This window comes from Trachypithecus francoisi, unplaced genomic scaffold (assembly GCF_009764315.1).
Source record: "Trachypithecus francoisi isolate TF-2019V2 unplaced genomic scaffold, Tfra_2.0 Contig01474, whole genome shotgun sequence".
Taxonomy (NCBI): Eukaryota; Metazoa; Chordata; class Mammalia; order Primates; family Cercopithecidae; genus Trachypithecus; species Trachypithecus francoisi.
The window spans coordinates 21,496,285-21,505,739 of record NW_022681435.1 but is presented as its reverse complement, the minus strand read 5'-3'; the positions used below and the strand labels follow the sequence as shown (position 1 = coordinate 21,505,739).

The 9,455-nt window shown below is 49.7% G+C and overlaps 1 protein-coding gene across 1 annotated transcript in view; it reads right to left on the bottom strand.

The window, feature by feature from the left end:
* Positions 1 to 3,476: 3,476 nt before the first annotated feature.
* TSHZ1 (teashirt zinc finger homeobox 1) overlaps positions 3,477 to 9,455 on the bottom strand; it is a 77,513-nt gene continuing 71,534 nt past the window's right edge. The window contains 2 exon segments of the mRNA XM_033175995.1: positions 3,477 to 6,770; positions 6,773 to 7,399. Coding sequence (XP_033031886.1) covers positions 4,213 to 6,770; positions 6,773 to 7,399 — 3,185 coding nt within the window. The 3' untranslated portion in view covers positions 3,477 to 4,212.

The following is a 9,455-nucleotide window of genomic DNA, read 5'->3' as shown; positions in this document are numbered from 1 at the left end:
TACATAAAAAGCACAAATTGTCTCCAAAAGAGATTTTACTTTTTGGTATCTTGTAAGCTAACAATTCAATAATTAGCTTTCAATGGTACCCACTATCTTCAGATAAATTATAATAAAATAAATAAGAAATTTTCCCTCGGAAAAAAGCAGAAATCTTTATGTGCACGTACAGGTTTCTGAACATTTGGAAGTAGGTTAGACATGCTTTAGACTAAAGTTAACAGTTTTTCAAAGGCTGTCAACTATAGATAGAAATGTCGAATCAGAAACGTTAGAATTTTTAATCACCTTTTTGCGTGCACTACGTAAAATGTTTGTTTCGCTTACATAAACCATTGTGTGCCATTATTTCACAGGTTCTATCTCTCTTTAAAAACTGACTACCTATCAAGCAACATCCTCACCCATTTTGGGGACTACCACAAACTTTAAAAAATTCTACATCTGAAGGAAAAAATACATGATTAGTTATTAACTCCAAGTCTCAAACTGCAAATATGAGTGCAAATCAGGGTGACACCTGCATGCGCACGACGGCCACCAGGCCAAACAAGACAGCTGAACCCTCCCCGGCCTCCTTGCCAGCGTCCCACAGGCTGGGACAGGTAGCTGACTCTCTCCAGGTGCCTAGGGCCATTTTGTCCCCACACCACAGAAGACGAAGATCTGTTCCCTGGGGCCGCGGGAGGACTTAGGCGGCCGAGAGGACCCAGTGCCATGCGTGGAGTTCATTTACTGGGACACACAAAACTACATGAAGTGAAGGGTGGACATGTTTCCTTGGACATCAGTGAAGGAAGGGGAAACGTGTCAAGTAAATCTTCAGAGTATAGGTATCCCAATCCTTCCCTGGATTATTCAATCCATTTGTATCCTTACAAATTGAGTTTCTGTATTACTAAGTATACCTGTATTCAATTCAAGTTGCTACAGAACCATAAAGACATCTTTCAACTTATTTTCTCAAATCCAGCAGACCATGGGGCGGTTACATTTTGCCATCCACAAGGGCTGCAGTGGGAGGTGAAGAGCAGCTCTGGCTGCTGAGCTGCATCCCATGCCCCCCAGCACCATCCTGAAGCCTTGCCTCTAGCTCCCCACCCCGTAGGAGACGCCCTGCCCTGGGTGACAGCAGAGATCCCCACCTGGGGTAGATCCCAAGGCCTGTAAGGAGGCATTCAGAGTGCGGTTCTGCAGCAAAAGCTGTTTGGACTCAAAGACCAAGTTTAGTCATTTAGTCGTTCGTAAGCCATGTGGCCTTGGGTCCGTTCCTCAACCCTGCTGTGCCTGGCTCCTCACCTGTAAACTGAGCGTGAAAGTAACAGAACCCACCGCATACAGTTGTGAGGAAGGAATGCGTTCATAGATGTGAAGCACTTGGAATTAGTCCTGAGCACAGAGGAAGCACTCGACAAATACTAGTGGGAGTCGCCAGGTTCATTATCACTTTCAAGGGTATGATTAAGATAACCTAGTCTCCTATGCATTGACTGAGAAATTACGGTCAAGACAACGTAGCAATACAGTTGGTGAGTTAGGAAGAAAAAAATTTAAAGGAAAACCCCAATTCAATGTCCATCCCCCAATGATCGGAACTCAAGTTGCCAGCCGCTTTGAAATGACTCAGTGCTCAGCTGCACACTGGGCCAGCGACCCCCTTCTGGGGAGCACTCACCTCCCTTTGTACCACTTCACCTGCTGCTGCTAACACGTTTGCTATAAGGGTGAAATCACATAATCACATGTTTGCGGGTTTGTGGTAAAATAAACATAACTTCAAAGCATTATTATGCAAAGCCCCCACACCACTGCCATAAGCCTAATTGTTATTCTTCTCTGTCACCCCTTGAGCCCAAAGTACATAATCACCCAGTAATTGAACTGAAATGTCTAAATGGCTGAGGCTCCTAAAGGACATAGCTATTTACCAATGAAAAAAGTCAGAAAAATTTAGCAAACCTCCCTGGCGCTCTGCTGCGTTGGTACAAAAGCCTGTGTAAATATGACCCACCTGGACCTACTCCTCCTCCTCAAATCATTAATGGAAACAGAACAATCCTCGCTGTCACGGGGCAATGTGAGAGAAATAATTAAAATATCACAATTGCTTAGCTGCTTCTGAACAGAGAGGTATAAGCTCTAACCTTTCTCAGGATATAATTTTATGAAAATGTAAGCAAAAGGCAGAAAAGTAAATTTTCCCGGTCGTGTCATTTAGTGCTTCTGGGGCTGGGGGGAGAGGTGAGGGGGCCTCAATGCCAATGCTTCCCTCAATGCAGACTGGGCAGTGAGTTTGGGCTTTCAGGGATGGGGGTCACCCTGGAGGTCGGGCGTTTTCATGGCAAGCGTCCTGGCACTCTCAGTAGAGCCCACCGTGCTCTAATCTGCAGAAAGAAGCCTCATTTCAAACACTGAATACAACAGCAGCCAGTTTTCTTTTTAAAAGTGTAGATTTTTAAAAGCTCAGAAATCAGGTTTTCCTCTTTGGAGCAACACAGAACTAATTCCTGGATCCTTGGGGTCTTTGCTGGTGGCGTAAGCCCTACCCCTCCACTCCCATCATTAAATCTCTGGATAGACACACAGGTTAATTACACATATTTTTAAATTCTGCAAAGGATTCTCCGAAGGACGCATCTCAGCCCACCTAAGTACAAAACAGCCATCACTCAATGGCTACACTCGGCAATCCTTGGCACCCAGTGGAGTTAAAAATTTTAATTATCATTTTTTAAAGCGCAATACTTATCATTTGAATGAAACATGTCAGCACACAAATCATGAAATGATGATTCTGAATAGAATTTTTGTTGGTTGATTGCATAAGCAATACCTCTTGTTGCTGAAATAACATCTCAAAGGCAAAATAATGACGACATGACAATCCGTGTAAATCAAGAACTGCATGTGGGTTTATTTTACATCTGAGAAAACAGTGGATTTAATTGTGTGAACCAAAATGTACTGTACAATATTAATGATAGAACATCAAAATGTATAATTAATAGTGCATTGCTTGCTTTGTTTTTATGTATTTATTTTTGTCTGACAGTCCCTCTGAGTACATGCATCTGGAGAGATGCAGGTGCCAGTAAAAGTCCTCTATTTAAATCAAGCTGCAGGAACTAAATTTTATTCAAAAATTGTGGTTTTACATTATATACACAGAAATTTAATATAAAATGACAATATAAAAAGTTAAAAGAGAAAGCATACAGCCAGAAGGTACAAAGAAAGTTGAAGAGATTAAAATGGTACGATATGTAACATACAGGAGTTTTTAAGCTGATGCTGGCAATTTACAAGGAAAGGACTCCAACGTTTGCCCCATTTTTTTTTCATTTACCAATGCAGCACGCTATAGAAAGGTCAGCTTGTACCAAAGCTTACATTTGTAAATAACTATAAACCGCAATATTTTACAGGAAAAAAGAAATAGCATTTTTACACATTTTTAAATAATAGCTTGCATACTTTTTTTTTGTTTTTTTTGTTTTTTTTGTTTTGCCGAAAGTGGCATTTTTCAGTATCCAGAGGGTTTGGGCATAGTGGCGAGTGGGTATCTGTTGTTGTTTTTTGTTTTAGACATGTAGAGGTGTGGCTTCCAAACCCCGTGAGTCCTAGACAGCTTTCTATCTTCCCACAGCTGCATGCATGTTTCCTCACAAACCAGTTCTGCATATAAAAGCTCATTTTTTAATTATTAAATAAGTTTTGTGTCTGACACAGCTTTTGATCTGAATGAAATGCCTTTAAGCCTTTTTTTTCTTTTTTCTTTTTTTCAAGTGAAAGGCACAGAAATGCAATTACGGTCCTCAAAGGGTTAAATTTGACACTACCAGGTTCTATGACCTTTATTGTCATGGCAACTTCGTCATTTTAGGATGTCTTTTTATCATTGTTATTTGTGTCTTTCTTTACTGCTAAATAATGTCTCTGAGTAGTGTGCCCCACTATTTCCTACGAAAGATAGCTTAACATCAAGAACAGATGTTGAAAATAAAGGTCAGACTTTGACTCACGGAAAAAGAAAAATAACATGCACAGATCGGACAGAGAGCATATAAATATACAAAATATGTGTAAGAAAACCAAGGTCCAGAGAGGCGGGCCAGCAACAAAGGAAAGACTGATTTTAGAGGCTCAGGCCAGGCCTAGTGCAGCTCGACGACGTTTAGTGCAATGTTCCACGGTCTCTTGCATACCTGGGCGCTACTGCTTCTCCAACTCAGTCACATAGATCAGGTGGTCCTCGGGGGACTTGCCGTGAGTCTTGCTAAGGTGCAGTTTGACTGCGTGCTTGCTCGCAAAAGTCCGGTTGCAGAGCTTACATTGGAATGTGGAGCCCAAGTCTTCCTCGGTGGCCCCCAGCGGGCCCAGAGGTTTGTTGGCGAGGACTTTCGAAACATTCTGCTGTTCTTGAATCTGATTGAGTGGCAGCTTGGATAGATCCTTCAGGCTGAAGCCCAAGTGCGTCTCCAAATGACTTATGTATGTAGACGCAGTTCTGAACTGAGAGGCACAATCGTTGCAAAAGAAAACAGGATGCCCTGTGTCCAGGTTCTTTAGGAATTTCGTTCCCCCTGTCCTCCTCAACTGGTACTTCACATTGGCCAGCCAGTGGCTGATGGTGGTCATGGAGAGGCCGGTAAACTTCGAGATGTGCACCCTCTCCTGCGGGCCCAGGTCCGACATGATGTACTTGCCCTCTGTGGTCTCCCGCAAGCTCGAGGCGAACTGGGCCTGCAGGATGAGCAGGTGCTGCGGGTTCCAATTGGACTGCCGGCCCTTCCTCTTGTGGACCGGTGACAGCTCGTCCAGTGCCTCCTCAAAGCTGCTGCCGTCAGCATCAGACTTCTCCGAAACCGTGGAGGGCGTGGAGGACTTGGGCGTCAGGCGGCCTGTGAGATTTTTCACCATGTCGGAGATGTCCATGAGCGCGCTCTCCCGCAGAGGTGACGCCACCGGATCGGCCATGCCAGACACCAGCGGCTTGTTCTTGGACTTGGTTAAGTCAATGGGCTGGTCGCTGTTTTCGTAGTAGTAGCGGTCGATGGCGTCGGCCTGCTTGACGGGGGCGGCGGGGCGCGCCGGCCTGTCCAGCATGCTGTTGCTGATCTTGTAGAGCATCGCCAGCGGGTCCAACGAGGCGCCCACGGGCTTGGACACCTTGCCCAGGTGGGTGTTCATGATGGACTGCAAAGCGCTCAGCGGGTTGATGAAGGAAGGCTCTGGCGAGTGGTCCGTGATGATCCCCAGGTTGTTACAGCCGTTGGTGACCTTTGCTTTGAGAGGCTCTGTACCGTTTGGGGTGTGAACGTCCAGCGGTCCCTCCTTTTTGGCCTTCCCGGTCTCAGCCTCAGGGCCCTTCTTCTGTTGTTTGCCGCTGACTTCCTCCATTTTAGGGAAATCTTTATTCTCTTTTGCTACGGGGGACGCAGCCTTGGCCGGGGAGCTCTTCTCCTTCTCAGGGGGCCTCTCCTCCTTCTTGATGCTGACCTTGCCCGTGACCTTCTCCACCAGCTCCTCCATGGCAGACACATTGCTCTTGTGCGGTGGGGGCGTGAGGCTCCCCGGGGAGTGCAGGAGGGCGTTGTGCTCGCTGGAAGACAGCGGCTTCACGCTGCCAGCATAGGACGGCTGCACCTGCACACTCTGCACGGCCGCCGGGAGTGGTTTCACGGTGCCCGGCAGCTGGTAGGCCGCGTGGATGCTGGGGTAACCACCCCACGAGGGCGCGCCATTCTGGGCTTTGCTAATGGCCGTGGAGACGGTATTCTCCAGGGACTTGAGAATGTCCAGCCCTCCCTTGGGGCTGTCGTCCAGGTCCTCCTCACGCAGGTAGGGGTACAGGGTGCTGGGCTCAAATTTCTCCGAGCTGTCCTCACTCTCCTCCTTGATCTTCTCCGCATCGCCAGCCACGGGCAGCTTCTCCTTCTCCGGCTCTTTCTTGTCTTCCGAAGCTGTGGACCCCGCGGGAGACGCGGGCTGCTTTTTGATGCTGGAGGCCGGCAGCCGCGTGTGGGTGGTGGGCGGCAGGGGGATGGACTGGATCTTCTCTTCCACCACAGGATCCAGCACCAGCTGCTTGCCCTTCTTTGAGGCTGAGGTGGTCACTTTCAGGAAGTGCCCGGTGACCATCATGTGGGCGGTGAGCTGCTGCAGGGTGTCGTGGGAGCTGCCACACTCCATGCACTTGAGGATCTGCGCCTTGCGGGCCTCGAACTGCCAGGTGTAGCTGGCACCGTTCTGGTAGCCGTAGCGGTTATTGGGTGTGACGTATGGGTTCGCCGCTTTCTGATCCTTGGCTGACTCACTCAGGGCCACCTCTGCGGCCATTCCTGCTGGCTCAGGGGAGCAGGGGGGCGCCAGGTCCTGCAGCGCCCGCTTTTTGGTGGAGGGGACCAGTTTGGTGATGGCTGGCACTGGCTCCTTCAGAGGCACTTTCTGGTAATGCTTGGTTTTGATCATGTGGACGCTGAGGTCCTGCAAGGACTCGAAGGAGTGTCCACAGTACATGCACTTCAGCACCTTCTGGGCGTCCTCCTTCCCCTCCATCTCCATCAGGGAGCGCTTCCTGGGCTTGGACCACCGCTTGGTCTTCTCGGAGTCCTTGTCCCTGTTGTCGTCGCGGTAGTGGCCTGTCTCGTTCATGTGCACCGTCAGTTCCACCAGCGTGTCGTACGCGGCGCTGCAGTCTTTGCACCGGAACTTGCTGGCGCCAGTGAAGACGGAGCCATAGAGCTTGTTGTTCTGGCGGTAGAGCTGCACGTGCTGAACAGGCTGGGCTCGGGGAGCAGCCCATACGAGGACGTCTGCTGCAGCGTCTTGGCCAGTGCGGCCTGGTGCCAGTCGTACCCCGAGTTGCTGCTGGTACTGGTGGTACTGCTGTGGCTGGTGCTGGAGCTGCAGCTGGTGCTGGGCGTGCTCGCCGTGGGGCCGGCGGTGCTGGCGGGGCAGACGGGGGGCGTGGGGGTAGGGGCGGAGCTCTCCTTCTGGCTGGCATCGTTGGTGCTGGTGGTGGAACCCGACTTCTTTAAATCCAGAGCTAAGCTGGACCAGCAGGACTCAGAGAACAAGTTTGCATACACAGCTTTGATCTGTGCCAGGCTGTCCTGGGGGTACGAGACACTGTCGGGACACTGTGGATCCTCCTTCTCTTCTCGAGAGGAAGAGCCTTTGAAATGGGCCAGCTGGTCGCTGCTCTCGCTGAAGGGCGACCCATAGCCCTGGTTAGTCGCAGAGCTGACTGGGGAGTTCTGGTAGCTCTGCGCCTCTTTGATCTCTGTCTCTTCATTGCACATGTACTCGCTTTCCTGAATGTCCAAAGACAGCCCGTCATCCTCCACGTGCTCTTCATCTATTTCTGCTGCCTTCAATTCTTCCTCAGGAACATAAGCTAGGAGAGAAAAGTAAAACCCAGTTAGAAGAAGTAAATCATCTTCAAGGACAGCCTCCCCAGCAGTTAGATGACCTTTAAGAAGATATTTGTCAGCCTAGCTCCCCAGACACAAGGCTACCCCAAGTTTACATATCTACTCCTTGGTAGGAGTTAGGTTTCGAAAGGTGCTGTCCCCTCCTGAGTGTGTCTTTAGCAAAGGGGACTGAACTGGAGGATGGCATCCTGTGCTCGTCCCAAAGATGTCAGTTTGACCCTTGCAGCCTGGTGGGAAGGGCAGGAACTTGGGACTCCAGCTACCATCCGCCAAGTACCCCTCCTATCGGCTGCTCCCTCCTAAGTGACCTAGGAGTACCCTCATGACTTCCACATGGAAAATACTTGTAAACACCCATCGGGCACGACTTGGTTATCAATTTTTAGAGCAGGATATTCACAGACAGTATTATATCACTCCCATAAATAAAAACACTCCTCAATGGCAAGCAATGAAAACACTCCGGTCTTCAGCAAAAGCAAGAACCCAACATGGCACCGCCAATCCCTGCCTGGGCAGAGTAAAGCACTACCCTCATGGGGCTGCCAGATGGCAAAAGCCATGGTTCATGTTCACCAAGGCCCAGAGCAGCCTCATTGACTGCAGCCAAAAGCTGGAAGGCACCAAAATGTCCACTGATGGTAGGAGGGATGAACGCGGTGTGGCGTTTAGTCTGTGCAGCAGCCTCCAGGCACCTGTGGCCGGAGACAGAGGCACACAGAGCAGGGGCCAGCAGTGACCGGCTCCCCAAACTGAGCAGATCCAAGTCAAGCGAAACATTTCCTTTGCATTAGTGGCCATGAAACTCCCTTTCACAAAGACGGGTTGATGAAAGCTGTGAGGCACTTTCCTGTAGTGGATCCTGACAGAAGGGCCTCCCGCACACAGTGGGAGGGGCCTGGGGCCAAGGCCAGCGCATGCTCAGGCCTGCCAACATCGTAAACCTGGACCTTCTGCTTCCTTCAGAAGGCAGAACATCGCTCAGGCTTGGAAAGGGAGTTCTGACACGCACCTCAGCGTGGATGCACCTCCAGGGCACAGTGCTCAGTGAAGGAAGCCGGTCACAAGAGGACACGTACCGCACGGCTCGCCTCACGTGAGGGCCCTAGAACTGTCACATTCATAGAAAAAGAAAGCAGAATGGTGGTGGGTGCCAGGAGAAGGAGGGGATAGGGACAGAGTTTCCATCTGGGAAGATGAGAAAGTTCCGGAGATGGAGGGTGGTGATGGCTGCACAACAATATGAACATTCTTAATGCCATGAAGCTGTGCACTTAAAATGGTTAAAATGGTCACTTATATGTTATAAATATTTTATCACAATAAAAGCTGTTTAATTACAAAAGCCCAACAGTCCACGCTCCATCCGCCGACTACAGGTCCACGACCCCGCAGCAGAGCGACCTCATGGGCTGAAGGCAGCGTTTCCCAGAGGGGCCTCCGGGATACAGCAGTTGTCCCAAGGATGAGGCTGGAGGGCACAGAAACCGAGATGCAACCTGGACTTGTGACTGCAGGACATGTCAGACCCTTCACTGCACAACCCACCTTCCCAATTCCCAAGGGAGACTACTGCAAGGAACACTGCCTCGGCTTCTTTGACCAAGGCACTTTTGCTTACTTTTCCCGTCTTGAGGGAACAACTCGCTGGACTAGAGTTCCATCAACAACTTGGGATATTCGGGGTTCAGATATTTTGCAGAAAGTCCCTAGTAAAATGCATTGATCTGACCTAAGAGAGGTGTCTCATTAAATATCATCATTCATGATCACATCATCACAGCCAGGGCCCAAGGGAACACGACAGCGAGGACACACATTTTCAGGGAGGACTGCTGGGAGGGACAGAAAACATCTTGGCTGCCCAAAGGGAGGATGCCAGGGGCAGCGGGGAGCAGTGTTAGAGCCTCAACACTTGCAAATGCAGGGCTTCCGATTCTAGCGGCAGCCACCACTCACAGGCACACGCACAATCGCCCGTGTACACACAAGCACACGCACACACACGCACAATGAGAG